The following is a 13,530-nucleotide window of genomic DNA, read 5'->3' as shown; positions in this document are numbered from 1 at the left end:
GAGGGCAAAGCCAGAGAGAGGGGAAGTGGAAAGGGCTGCTGGGCGGGGTCAAGGATACAAAACCCAGCGACTCCACCATCGGGCCTGGGGCAGTCCCCAGAGACAGCACTAGCCCCAGGTCGAGGTGGGGAGCCCTAGTTTCCCTCTCCAGGGGCCCCAGCATTGGCCATGTGTGAGCTGTGAGCCCAAGGTGAGTGCCTTTGCTCTTGGCCTCAGCATTCCTCTCTGTGAAATGGGATACCACCAGCAGCCTTACGGGCTCGGTGTCAGAATGAGATTTTATATATATACATGCATACATATATAAAACATCCATGGCTGTGCTGGGAGCACAGCAGGTGTTGAGAAACGGCTGGGCGGATCACTCCAGTTCTGACTACCCGCGTAGTGGGAGGTGAACTTTGCTGACAGGGCCCTCCTGCAGACTGTTCCAGCTTTTCAGCTGTCGCTGATCAATGCATGCAGGTGTGTCTCTCCATGTGTCTTTTTAAGGTGTGTGTGGGGGGTCCACATGAATGCTGGGGTGAATGAATGGGAGTCAGCTGACCTCCTATGCCCCTGGGGCAACAGCCTCCACGGCTGGAAGGAGCCCAGCTGCCTGGTCAGCTCTCTTCTTAGCACCATCCTCATCTTTGTGGCTCAGCTGGTAAAGAATCCGCCTGTAATGAGGGAGACCTGGGTTTGATCCCTGGGTTGGGAAGATCCCCTGGAGAAGGGGACGGCTACCCACTCCAGTATTCTGGCCTGGAGAGTTCTGTGGACTGTATAGTTCATGGGGTCACAAAGTCGGACACGACTGAGCGACTTTCACTTTTCATCTTTAACGGCAGTGTGCTGTCACCACGGTCACTGCCATGACTTACTGAGCCTCACTGGGAGCCGGGCCTGTCACACGCATGATCTCTCTTGAGCCACTAGCGACCTCACCAGCTGATGGCTGCAGCAACACTCCCATTTCACAGATGAGGAAACTGAGGCTCAGGTGTTTCGTGACCTGCCCAAGGTCACATAGCTCAGGAGAGGCAAAGCTGGAGCTTGAACCCACACCTGGACGACACGCTCTTAATCACCAAGGAGCCCAGGGTACCCCAGCTAGCTTCCAGGAGGACAGACGCCCCTTTCACCAGCCTCCAAAGCCTTGGGCCCTGCCTCCCCCAGAGGGTATCCCCATTGGGACTGGGCCATTCTTGTAGGACTTTGCCTAGATGAGGTCAGGAAGTGAGGCCAGGCTGCTGGGTGCTCACTGGGACCCAGATCTGGGTGGACAGGCAAAATTAGTCCCATTTTACTGATGGGGAAGCTGAGGCTCCTAACGAGGCCAAATTTCTTTGCCAAATTTAAACACAGGCAGAGTTCAGTCCAACTGCAGAGCTGGGTCTAACCATCCATCCCTTGCAATGACAGGTCAGACACCTCCCCAGGAAGTCCTCCCCGACAATCCAGGTCTCCACCCTAAGCCTGACAGATCTCTCTTCAGACCAGCTGGGGAGCAACAGGGCCGTCAGGCTGGACATCTCATCTGTCCAGGGTATGTCCCACCAAACTCTCAGCGGTTCCCATCACCGCCACGACACAGACCTGCAACCATAGTGGTAATTAAGCAAAATTCCATCAACTGTAGAGAGACTGTCAACGTCTCCTCCACAGCCACCCCTACTCCCCGAAATGGCACCCCAGGAGTTGTGCGGTGCACGGCCTGTCCATCACGGCATTCAGCTCAATCCCAGACACATAGCCGGTGCCTAATCAAATTTATCCAACAGTTATAACCATCATAGCTGCCGTGAATTGAGGCTTCCTGTAATTCTCAACCCGTTCCCTGCATCATTTCATTTAATCCTCACAGGCAGGTAGTATCTTTATGCCCATTCCACAGGTGAGAAAGCAGAGGCTCAGAGAGGCCACGCAGCTCTCCCCAGGTGGCACAGCTGGGGAGCAAGGACTGGCCAGGACTGTACTCTCAGCACCCAAGGAGGGCAGTAGGACCAGGGCCCGTCAAGGCCCTCCCCGCCGAGCTGGACACTATCCTTGGTGACCTGCACCCACAGCCTGACCCTGTCATTAGCTCAGGTGTGAACACCAGTTCTGACACCTGTCATTAGAAACCAGGGCGGCATTAACAGCGGAGTTCACACCCAGTTCCAGCTGCTACAAGGCTGACAAACAGGGAGGGGCAGTTTTCTCCTAAGGGGCTCTCCATTCACGAATTTCTGTTCACTTGTGCCTTCCAAAGCCTGTGACTGAGGGATTGTGTGTGAGTCACTAGTCCTGGCTCCCGGATCCCCTCTGCTGGGGGCAGGGATGCTGACCCTCACTCTGGGCACCTCCTATGTGCCGGGGCATCCTCTCCATTGCTACGTTGGCTCCTCCCAGAAACTCCACGGGGAAGATATTAGTACCAGGCCTGCCTTGCAGATGAGGAAACCGAGGTTCAGAGAGTTTCCTGAGCCTCTCTGGAACTAGAGCTAGGTCCTCAACTGACTGACCACCTCAATGCTTAATCTCACTGGCAACCCCGCCCTCCCCCAGACAGAAGAGGAGGCCCCCATAAAACTCTGGGTGCAAGGGTAACTTGGGGGTCAGCACCCTGTGACCAGCGACCACACCTTAGAGCTATAGGGCCAAGCACTGGGGAACACTCAAGAGGCTACCTTCGACCCTGCAATCTGGTCCACGAACTTGTCTCCACCAAGGGGAACAGGCAGATGGAGATGCTGGGCTGGCAAGACCACGGTCACCTGGCATCAACCCAGGGCTGTGACTGTGCAAGGCCACAGGGCCCAAAGGAAGGGTCTCTCATCCCATCCTGGGAAGAATCGGGGAGGGCTTCCTGGAGAAAGAGGCCTCCATGCTGAGATCACACATTCAGCCAGGGGCAGCGGTGGCTGCCTTGGGCCAGGGGTATTGCGAAGTGCAGGACCCGTGCCCTTTAACCCTGAGTCCCCGAAGCTGTAAAGGATGTTAATTGCTTCCTTCCTTCCCTCTGCTGGGAAGGCCAAGACCCTCCCAGATTGTCCAGATTCATTGTAACCTTTTGTTAGGTCCAAGCCCAGCCCTTGGGGGACTGGACAGATGGAGAGCTGGAAGAAGGGGAGGCTCAGAGGGATGAGGGAGGCGGAGAGCAGGGCGAGGCTGGCCCATCTCCTGGTGCGTGGGTGTGTGCGTGTGTGGAGGACTGGAGGGGCCCCGGTCTTGGTGGGGGGAGAACAGCACAGCCCTCCCCGGCTGGCACGGAGCATCCGATTGTGCAACATCTGAAAGAACAGTTCAGGGACTGGACGGGACCCCAGCTGGGTTTGAGAGCCAGCTGGACCTGGCCACTGAGGAGCGGCGTGCAGAGCCCTGCCCAATCCCTGGGGTTGGGAAAGACCAGGGAGGCTTGTGTGTGTGTGTGGCGGGGGCAGGGGATCCCGGGAGGGGAGGGAAAGAAATGCTTCTGAACTTGAAACAACGCAAAGAGGAGAAGGGGCAGTGGGATCACAGGGGAGGGGAGTTTCTGAAAAGCCTGGAATTCAAAGACATGGAGGATCTACCCTCTACATCTCAGATGGTCTCAGGTGAGGGCTGAGATGAGATGGCTGGATGGCATCCCTGACTCGATGGACATGAGTTTGAGCAGGCTCCTGGAGTTGGTGATGGACAGGGAGGCCTGGCTTGCTGCAGTCCACGGGGTCACAAAGAGTCGGACACAACTGAGCAACTGACTGAACAAAGACATGCAGGGCCCACCCTCTCCAGGCCAAGCCCAGGCCGCCTGCACCTGTCAAACAGGTCTGCCTGGGCTGGACCACAGGGTCAGGGTGGGAGCGCAGGCCAGGGTCTCCTCGCCTTCATCTGTGACCTGGGAGGGGGTCTCAGGTGAGGGCACTTTGGGCAGGTGAGCTTTACAATTTTTTTTGAGTTTCCCCACCCGCCTGAAGCCCCTTGTCGGATAAAGGCTCCCTCCCAGCTATAGCCCCTGCCTGCTTTTCCCCAGAGAGAGGCGAAGGAAGGGTCTGAGGTCCTGCCCCTTCCCTCAATCTCAGCATCTCCACTGAGGTTCCCCTAAACCGGTTATTAAGTGAATACATTAGGCTTACCAAGCGGACGTGGGCTGCCGTTTCAACGCAAACACATCGAGACATGTCATTCCCTTCCCAGGCGGCCCTGGGAACCGAGGGCTCTCAGAGACGCCGCCAGTTTCGGCGCTGGTTGCGGGGATGGGGGGGTAGCGGGGGCTGGGGGCAGCCACGCCCCTGAGAAATCACTCAGGGAGAAGGCCCCACCGCCCTCCCAGGAGCTGCGCAGACCTCGGGGTGCGGTAGCGGGTGTGGGCCAGGGGTGCCTCAGCCCGGGTTCCCCCAACCCGACCGCACACCCACAGCTTCCTCCGAACCGGGCTCTGGAGCTCAGAATGGCAGGTGCCGGGAAGTCCTCCTGCAGGTGGCACGTTCCCCGCCCCCATCCGTCCCCTCAGCTCTCGCCTCCCCGACTCCAGAAGCACCTGCGCGCCCCTCCAAGAAGCGCTGGTGAACGCTCCCCGCCACGCCCCCCGCTCCAGCTCAAATTCGCCGCGTGGTTGCGCCCCTAGACGGTGCTTCTGTCCCTGCACACACCCCTGCCCCCACCCTTGGGTGTAGCGTCCGCCGGACAAACCACTCTCCACCCGGGCGGTGCTTCCTGGCCCGCGAGGACCCCTGGCCCAAGGGCGACGGCGGGACGCGGCGACCCCCCCACCCCCGCCGGGACTCCACCTCAGTACCTTGCCCTCTAAAGCGCCCAAGCCAGTGCTCTCCGGGCTCCTAGAACTTTCTGGTGCCAAACAGCGTGTTTTCCTTCCGCGCCCGCGGCCCACCTCCATTCCCACCTTGGCCGTGCTTCCCAGCTCACGGGTGGCCCTCCGGCGCCTGGGTCCCGGCGCGTCGCGCACTCCAGGCTGGGTTCCCCGCCCCGCGGGCCTCCCAGGGCGATGGGCACCCCCTCCCAGCCCCCGCAACCCCGGAGGCCCGGCCGTTCCCCTCACGGCCCGGGCCGAGCATCTCGGCCCAGCGCGGCCCCTCACCTGCGGGTCCGAACCGTGGGGCTGTATTTGCCTTTGTTTCTCTTCCTGAAGAGCGAGTTCATGGTGGCGGTCGGGCGGGGCGGCGGTCGCTGCGCGGGGCTGGGCACTGGGCTGCGGAGGCCCCGGCGCGCACCGAGGGGCGGGCAGCGGGCGCAGGTGAGCGGGCGGCGACGCGGGAGCCCCGAGTGCGGCGCGGCGGCGGCGGCCGGTCACTACTCGCGGGGGGCGGGGCGCCCGCAGGCCCCGGCTCCCCACGCCGCTCCCGAGAAGGTGGCGCTTACCTTCCCGGGGGAGGGGCGCCGGGTGGGCGGGGCTTCCAGGCGAGCCCTCAGCCCGGCCGGAGCAAGCTGGGCGCCCGGCCTGGAACCGGGGTGGGGACACGGGGTCCTGGGAGGACCCGGCCCACCCCACCCCCTAGTCTGGACACTCGAGAAGCTGGGCAGGCGGGTGGAGGCGTCCTGGCTGCTCTCCCGAGCGCGCTCCGAAGCCCCCCTCGCCCCTGACTCCCGGCCTGGCGCACGCGCCCCAGGCTGAGGACCCTCACCCGGCTCTCGGATGCCCCTCTCGGGCCCCGGCGCTCCCCTTTCTTGGCTGACACCCAGGTGGGGCCCCCAGTCAGATGGGAAAGCCGGACGGGTCTCTATGCCCCGATAGCTAGTGAATTACTCTCAGGTGGTACGACTGTCGGTCGCAATTGGGAAAAGGGAGCTTGGGAGTGCGCCTTCTTTAGGCGCTAAGTTGTGCCGGACTCCTTGCGATCCCATGGACTGGCTCCTTCTTCCATGGGATTTCCCAGGTGAGAATACAAGAATGGGTAGCCATTTCCTTCTCCAGGGGATCTTCCCGACCCAGGGATGGACCTTGCGTCTCCAGCATTGGCAGGCGGATTCTGAGCCACCTGGGAACTGCCGAAGTGCGCCTGCCTGAGTTCATATCCTGCTGCTATGAACGGTCAGCTGACTCTTCAGCAAGGCTTCTCTCCGCTCCCAGCCTCAGTTTCCTTTATCTGTCAAACAGTAGTAACAACCGCACCCCACCCCATAGAGGATTCCTGTAGATAATTCACACAACACTTCGCACAGTCCCATGTGCCAAGTTACATCTGTGCCAGCAGAGGCCAGTCACGCGGGGGCCCTGGTGCAGTGTGTGCCCGCGGAGAAGGCTGCAGTTAGACAGACAGTAACCCAGGTCTGAGCCAGAGTGGGGCCCTGACAGCAGGGAGCGTTCAGCGTCCCTCTGGAGGGCACTGAGGGTTCTGAGCCCAGCTGGGAGGGAGAGCACGCAGTCCTCAGGGGGGGATGCCAAAGGGCTCAGATGGGGAGCAATGATGAGGGAAGGAGGCAGAGCACCCCCCGCCCCCCACCGGGCATCCAGAGTCCCCAGGCCAGTCGCTTCCCCAGCCGTTTTTTTTTTTTTTTTTTTTTTTTTTGAGGCTTTACAGTTTAAAAATATGGAACGCTTCACGAATTTGCGTGTCATCCTTGCGCAGGGGCCATGCTAATCTTCTCTGTATCCTTCCAATTTTAGTATATGTGCTGCCGAAGCGAGCACCCCAGCCGTTTTTTATTTAAAAAATAAAGAGGTTGACAGGGAAGTTGATTCCTACAGGCTTTTCCTGCCCCAGACCCCAGAGCATTTGAGAACAGTGTCCTGTAGGCCATGGGGTCCCCCAACCTCCACTATCTAATGCCTGATGATCTGTGGTGGAGCTGGTGTAATAATAATAGAAATGAAGTGCACAGTAAGTGTAGTAGTGGGGGTGTAGTTCAATGGTAGAGCGTGTGCTTAGCATGCACGAGGCCCCAGGTTCAATGCCCGGCACCTCCATTTAGGAGCTTCTCCTTACTGGGAGGAGAGAGTTTACTATTATGGGGAGGGAGGAGATATATATATAATTATAACTGATTCATGTTGATGTATGGCAGAGACCACTACAACATTGCAAAGCAATTATCCTTCAATTAAAAAAAAAAAGTAATGCGCTTGAATCATCCTGAAACCATCCCCCCAACCCCGTCCTTGGAAAAATTGTCTTCCACGAAACCAGTGCCTGGTACCAAAAAGTTTGGGGACAGCTGCTTTAGGTCATCTGTTGTCCCTGCCATCACAGGACTTCAGTGTTGAAGTGCTACAGAGATTCTGGGAAAACCTTATTTGTTAGGGGGTATCTATGGTGGGCTTAAGGGGGCCTGCGGATCCTCCTACAGTTGCTTTTAAAATGTGTGTGTGTCCAAATGCACATTTTGAGGGTGAGGGTCTATCGCTTTCAGTGGGCTCATTCGTTGGCTCATTCCACAGATATGGGCATTCTCCCAGCCGTGGCTGCCTGGTTCTGCTACGTTGATGAGGAAAGGGAAAAACAAAACAAAAAAACAGTAAAAGACCTTTCTCTTAAGGGAGGGGGAAAAGACACATACTAATACTACTAATAATACATTGACAACCTCAAATTGGGATCTGAAGGCCTAAAAAGGATAAAGAACCCTGGGAGGAGCAGCAGCTCAGCTTCCCCAGGGGAACTTGTAAAATGCAGATTCCGGGGCGTGACATCCCCTCCCCCAGTTCCTGGTTGGGGGGCGGTGCTCAGGAAGGGTTTCAGGAGTCTAAACTTTTAGCAAGTCCCCCTGGTGGTCCCTGGCCCCTCTATGAGAAACCAGGAGCGAGGATCTTGCCTGCAGCTCTCAGATGGGGAACCCTGTACAGACCTTCCAGCCACACCTAACCCTTCTTTCCTCTCTGAATTTGGCTTTGCCCCAGCTTCTCTATCAGATGCCCCTTCTAGGTGGGGAGCTCCCCACCAGACAGCTGAAGGCTTGAGCAATTCCCTCCAACCTGAAGGGAGTTCCCTCTCCAAGTCTGAGGTTAGCTCCGGGGGTGGGAGTGGGGTTGGGACCTAGAGTCCCACTACAAGCATTGGGCTTCCCTGGTGGTTCCGATGGTAAAAAAAAATCCACCTGCAATGCAGGAGACCTAGAGACTATAAGTCCAGACTACAAGTCCATTGCGAATAGGTGTCAGGGAGGAGCCCAAGGCTTCAGAACACACAGCTTGGTGGTGGTGGTGGTGGGGGTGACTTGGGGTCTAGGGACCTGGCCTGAAGTCAGGACAAAACTTGCTCGGCGTGGACCCCTTCCTGTGCCCCCAAGTGAGCCAAAGGGCTCAGGAGGGAATACTGTCCAACCCCCTGTTTTATGGCACAACTCTGCATGGAAACTCTTTTCCTTCCTTCTCTGGACTGCCTTTCCCTTGGAGGGTAAACTGGGGTCATTCACAGCAGCACCGTTGCTAGGGAGGAGATCCTGGAAACAGCCTGATGGCCACTGGGATGGGGATCAGGTGGTTAAATAACCCAGAGCGCCTCTACACTGAGAAGACCATGCACCTGGAAATGAATGCGATGTGGAATTCGTTGTCAGGCGCCAGGAGCAAAGTGTGAGAGAGAAGCAGAGAATATATATGCCCGTATGTAGAGAAAATTTCTGGAAGGATCCACAAGACTCTGTTAGCCATGAGTCCCCTCAGGAGACAAATCTGAATGTTCATTGTACACTCTTTCATAGTGTTTGGATTTTGTCTTATTTTTTGAAACTTCCTTTGGATATTATTTTTGTATGTGCTTGGATTAATTTTTCAATGGCTTTTTTCAGTTACTTTCTATTTTTCAGCCATGTGGCATGTGAGATCTTAATTTCTCAATTAGGGATTGAACCTGTACTCCTTGCATTGGAAATGCAGAAGTTTAACCAGTGAAGCACCAGGGAAGTCCTTCAGTTACTTTAAAAACACTCATTTCAAAATGACCCAAGCCTGGCATTCCCACTTCCCATACCCTTCCCTGCCTCCACTCCCCACTTCATGCCCCTCTGTGAGGGTCCACTACACTTTGTGGTGTTAACCTCCTTCCTTGTCAGTCTTCCTTACTGGATTGAAAGATACTAGTTGGTAAGGATTATGGGAGATATAACATTTGGGCAAAGTAGAACCCATGTTAAGGAAGGAAGCCGCCCTACCTTCAAGTTGCTGACAGTCTAAGGCAAAAGACAAAGATACAACAACTACAAAGCCAGCTGGGATGAGTCTAGGGAGATGAACCTTATCACGGCTCCAAAGATGGGGTGGGGGTGGCAGCCTGGGGAGCCCTGGGGTGGCATTCTCATCCAGTCCCTTTCAGCTGTTGCAGCTTGTATGCAGGTCATTTTGTCCTTCCGAGCCTCAGTTTTCCCTGTCTGTGAAATGGACACAACTATAGTATCCACCTCCTAGGTGAGATCCCATGTGTTAAGCACTTGGCATGCCCCTTGGCCCTGAGTGAGGGTCCCACAAATGGGGTTGACCTGAGGGAGGGGTTGACCTCTGCAGGTGGAGACCCCATGCTCATGGGGCTGAGGGTTACAGGCAATTACAGGAACTCTAAACTGTTTCAGAACTCCGGACTTCTCCCAACTTCCAAATCCTCTTTCCCCACACCTAGAAAAGTGAAGTTTGGCTTCTGGGAGGGAACCAAACTAGGGACCTCCAGGTGAGCAGGCTGATAGTCAGCTGCTAGATAGCTGATGTTAGCTAACTGATAGCTCAGTTAACAGCTGTGGCACTGATGTTACGTGACATTGATGATATTAATGCCATTTCTCCATTATTGAGCACTGACTCCATGTCAGGCAACACAGCATGTGGCCAACATGCTTCAGCAGTTGACACTCCCCAGAGACCCCCACTGACTCCCCGAGGACCCTCCCTCCCAAGAGGAAGCCCTCTTATCTTATGTTCCAGGGAAGCTCGCTGAGGCCCGAGACGCCCAGTGCCAGCTGGGCTGCTTCCTGGCATAGCCTGCTCTGGCCCTGCGCTCTTGGACCCCCACCCGTCTCCACCCTCGTGGGCTGACTCAGCTGGGCCTGGCCCAAGTGCTTCGGGGAGAATGAGTAGATTTGGGGAGGAACTGAGTTGTCCTTCACCATCCCTCCTCCCTCCAGCCTCTAGAATCTGGGTTTCTGAGCTGATGCAGCGTGTGTGTGTATGTGTGTGCACGTGTGTACACACGTGTGCACGACTCTCCGTGGGCAGGCCGGATGAGGTGGGAGCTGGGATCTGGCCCCTGTGGATCTTCCTGTGGGCAGATGGGATTTGCTTGGTTCTGAGGAGCCCTCGTATGCCAAGTGACTCATCCACTCTGCCTGTGCTGTGGGGCGGGGGCACGGGGAGCGTGTTTGCTTTCCCCGGGGGGTTGACTTGACGTTCACCCTGAGGGGATGGTACCTTCCGGGCCGTTCTGTTCCCTGGCAACCAGGCCCACCTTTGGCCCCTGAACCCCGTCCCCTGCCTAGAGCTGAGCCAGGCGGCCGTCTCCCAGGAGGCCACCACATCTGAAGGGTCACCCACACCTTCCCTGTTTGCTGTCATTGTTTCCCCAGAAGCTGGAGAGGCCCTCGCTCACTCCCTGGCTGGCTCAGGTGTTTCGGGGAACCAGTTTGAAACAAGAAGGGCAGCATTCCCGCAGAGAGAGGGGTGTGCAGGACGGGAGGCTGGTTCTTTACCACAGAGTCTCTCCTCCCAGGGCACAGTCCCGGCCCTCCTGTGGAGAGACAGCCATTCTCCAGGGGTAAGGCCTCACCTCCACCTGGGGGACATTCAGAAATGTTGATTCCAGGGCCCCCCTCTGAGATTGCAGCTGGTGGGTCTGGCTAGAGCCCCAGAATCTGCATGCTAACAAGCACATACCCCACCCCCATGTCCCCCCCCCCCTCCCCCGGGGATGCTAAAGCTTGTGGGTCTCTGGGCTGCCCTGAGAGACACAGCTGTGAGCAGAGAGATGCAGCACATGGGCAGGCCCGGTCTACACCCGCCGGGGAAGAACCCACAGGCTGTAGCTTGAGGCCAACCTCAGTTTGGATCCTGCCCAGCTGTGTGACCTTGGGTTGGTGGCTTAACCTCTTTGAACCCGGCGTCCCCATCTGTAAAATGTGGATAAGCCAGTGCTCTGTGATGGCATGGCATGGAGGGCCCTCTCCTCCCCGCCCTCCAAGGGGACAGGAGGGGGCTGGCCCGGCTTCACCCCATGTTTTGTAACATGTATTTACTTTCCTCGCAGAACAATGCAATGGATGGAAAATCATGCTGGCCGTCCAGTCCAGATGGGCTGACTCACACTCAGCCCTGGGCCGGTGAGCTCCCCACCACAGCCCCCCGGGACCAGAGAGGAGGCTGGCCGCTGGCAGCAGAGACAGGAGAGGGTCCATGGTGAGTCACCCACTCTGCCTGCCCGAGTCATCCCCCAGGAATGTGCCTCTGGCCTGAACCCGCCTGGGGCCCCAGGCAAGCTGCCCCATCCTGGCCACCTCCCCACTGCCTGCCAGGGAGCCCCACCCTGATGCCCCCCAAGGGGGAATCTGCGGCTTGGATGACCTTCCTGCTGGCCCCCTCTGGAGAGCCGTGTACCTGCATGACTCTGTCTGCTTCAAAACATTGGAACAGCTCCTGACCAGTGGTTAAATAGCGGTGGCTATTCAACTGAGCCCCCACTGCCCCTGGCCACCCTGGCCCCTTCCACAGGACCCAGCCACGGAGGGGTTAACCCTCTGCTCAGCAGGGGCCCTCTTGGACCTGGCCTCACCCACAGGCTGACGGCCCCTCTGGCCCAGCCAGATTGCACCCTCATAGCATCTTGCAGATCTGAGCCTCATGGTGAACCCTGGATGGCTTGCTGGCACAACCTACTCTGCATCTCTGGATGCCTCATTTCAAGCCCATCCCTGGGCCTCTCAGATGGAGCAGTGAGGAGGTCACGCTGTCAGGGCAGAGAGTGGAGCTGGGTGGGGTCCTGGGGCCAGACTGGCTCTGCCAGACCTGGGATCTCCACCGCAGGACAGGCTGCCCAACCCAACTCCAAAACTCCCCTCCCCACGACCAAGCCTACTTCCTCCCTGCCCTAAGGGGCCCACGCTGCCCAGACCGGTGGGGCTACATTTCTGGGGCCAGTGTGTGACAGTTCCTGGGATGGCTCAGGTCAGGAGGTCAGGACCCCATTCCCTCCTGCACCTGGGGACCTGAGTGATGGACAGGCCGGGCCACAGGGGACAAAACACAAAGTCAAATCAAACTTTAGCTTGAAACCAAACTGGGTCTGAAATCTGGCTCAGCCATATAACCCGCTGTGTGATCTTAAGCAAGCGGCTTAACCTCTCTGAACCTCAATTTCTCCATCCGTAAAATTGGGAAGAGCCCGTGAACTAAGATGTCAAATCCTCGCTCCTCTATTTCCTAGCTGTGTGACCCTGGGGAAATGTCTTCGACTCTCTGAGCTTTGGTTTCTCCATCTGCAAAACTGTGGACATTCTGGCACTTGCTCCACAGGGCCTTAAAAGGATTCAGTTCAGTTCAGTCACTCAGTCGTGTCCGAGTCTTTGCGACCCCATGAACCGCAGCACGCCAGGCCTCCCTGTCCATCACCCACTCCCGGAGTCCACCCAAACCCATGTCCATTGTGTCGGTGATGCCATCCAACCATCTCATCCTCTGTCATCCCCATCTCCTCCTGCCCTCAATCTTTCCCAGCAATAAAACATGTAATAATGATAGAAAATAACGACTTTTGTTGAGCATTTACTGTACGCCAGGCCTTGCTCGGGGAAGCATGCTAGCACTGATTTCTAGCTTCATCGAGGTGTGATAGACATACAACAGAGTACATATATTTCAAGTGTATCATCTGATAAGTTCTGACACAAGCACACAGTGGTGGAACCACAACAAAGAGGGCAAACTGGCCTTCTTCTTCTCCCCACTTTTCAGATGTGGAAACTGAAGCTCCAAGGTATTCAGTGCATTCAATGCTTACTCAGAAAGGTCAGGAAGGGACTCAGGATTTAAACCCTGCGGTCTGAGCAAGCACCCTTGTCCCTACCTCAACCACCATTCAGCAGGAGGTGCTGGGCACAGAGTAGGTGCCCAGTGTCATGTTGGATGAATGAATGGTGTGATTGAGAGGGTCACTGTACCGTGGTCCCAGGGAAGGTCCCCAGAGGAGGACCAACCAGAGCTAGTAGGTCCTGAGTCAGAACTGTGGTGGAAGAGAAGGGAGTCAGTTGTCCCATCATTCAATATTTATTGAGCATCGACTATGTGACAAGTCCTGTTCTAGGTGCTCAGGATACAAATGGAACACAATGGACAGGTTCCTGCCCTTGGGGAGCTAGTAGGGCAGGAATGAGGAGACAGTGTAAGTATCAGGTCCCTAGGGGGAGATCATGGCATCTCTCGAACATCCCCAAGGATGGAGCACCGCAGGCAGACAAAATCATGGACCGGGCCCCAAGACACCATGAAGAAAGCAGCCAGACCCCAGGCTGTGGGTGGCTGGAGCCCCTCGCTGGAGGCAGGGACCCCCAGCTCCCTCCTCTGGTCCTCCCTGCCTCCCAAGCATCACTAATATTTCCTTGGGAACCAGGTGTCCCTGTCCCGAGGGGAAGATCTTGCCCCCAGCGTGCTTCCCATTA

The 13,530-nt window shown here is 56.9% G+C and overlaps 1 protein-coding gene, 1 long non-coding RNA gene and 2 other non-coding genes across 6 annotated transcripts in view; 2 read left to right on the top strand and 2 right to left on the bottom strand.

The window, feature by feature from the left end:
• Positions 1 to 5,247, bottom strand: part of PPL (periplakin) — a 48,575-nt gene extending 43,328 nt beyond the window's left edge. Inside the window, exons 1-2 of one of the 2 annotated variants that reach the window (XM_043455918.1) lie at positions 4,376 to 4,459; positions 4,080 to 4,093 (exon numbers count right to left, since the gene is read on the bottom strand). In XM_043455918.1, coding sequence (XP_043311853.1) covers positions 4,080 to 4,093; positions 4,376 to 4,444 — 83 coding nt within the window. In that variant the 5' untranslated portion in view covers positions 4,445 to 4,459. Of the gene's footprint in view, positions 1 to 4,079; positions 4,094 to 4,375; positions 4,460 to 5,041 lie in introns of those variants that run through there. The other variant, XM_043455919.1, reaches the window with a different exon arrangement.
• A 1,238-nt stretch (positions 5,248 to 6,485) lies between these two features.
• LOC122433687 lies at positions 6,486 to 6,592 on the bottom strand. Its single transcript, XR_006267170.1, has one exon. It is a non-coding gene; the product is annotated as a U6 spliceosomal RNA (small nuclear RNA).
• A 204-nt stretch (positions 6,593 to 6,796) lies between these two features.
• Positions 6,797 to 6,868, top strand: TRNAA-AGC. The gene has a single exon. It is a non-coding gene; the product is annotated as a tRNA-Ala (tRNA).
• A 3,643-nt stretch (positions 6,869 to 10,511) lies between these two features.
• LOC122432796 lies at positions 10,512 to 12,511 on the top strand. 2 transcript variants are annotated; one of them, XR_006266959.1, is made up of 3 exons: positions 10,512 to 10,637; positions 11,127 to 11,275; positions 12,300 to 12,511. It is a non-coding gene; the product is annotated as an uncharacterized LOC122432796 (long non-coding RNA). The 2 variants fall into 2 exon arrangements; XR_006266960.1 differs by having other exon boundaries at positions 12,389 to 12,447.
• Positions 12,512 to 13,530: the final 1,019 nt, after the last annotated feature.

Source organism: Cervus canadensis, chromosome 32 (assembly GCF_019320065.1).
Source record: "Cervus canadensis isolate Bull #8, Minnesota chromosome 32, ASM1932006v1, whole genome shotgun sequence".
Taxonomy (NCBI): Eukaryota; Metazoa; Chordata; class Mammalia; order Artiodactyla; family Cervidae; genus Cervus; species Cervus canadensis.
This window is presented reverse-complemented; position numbering and strand designations above follow the sequence as displayed.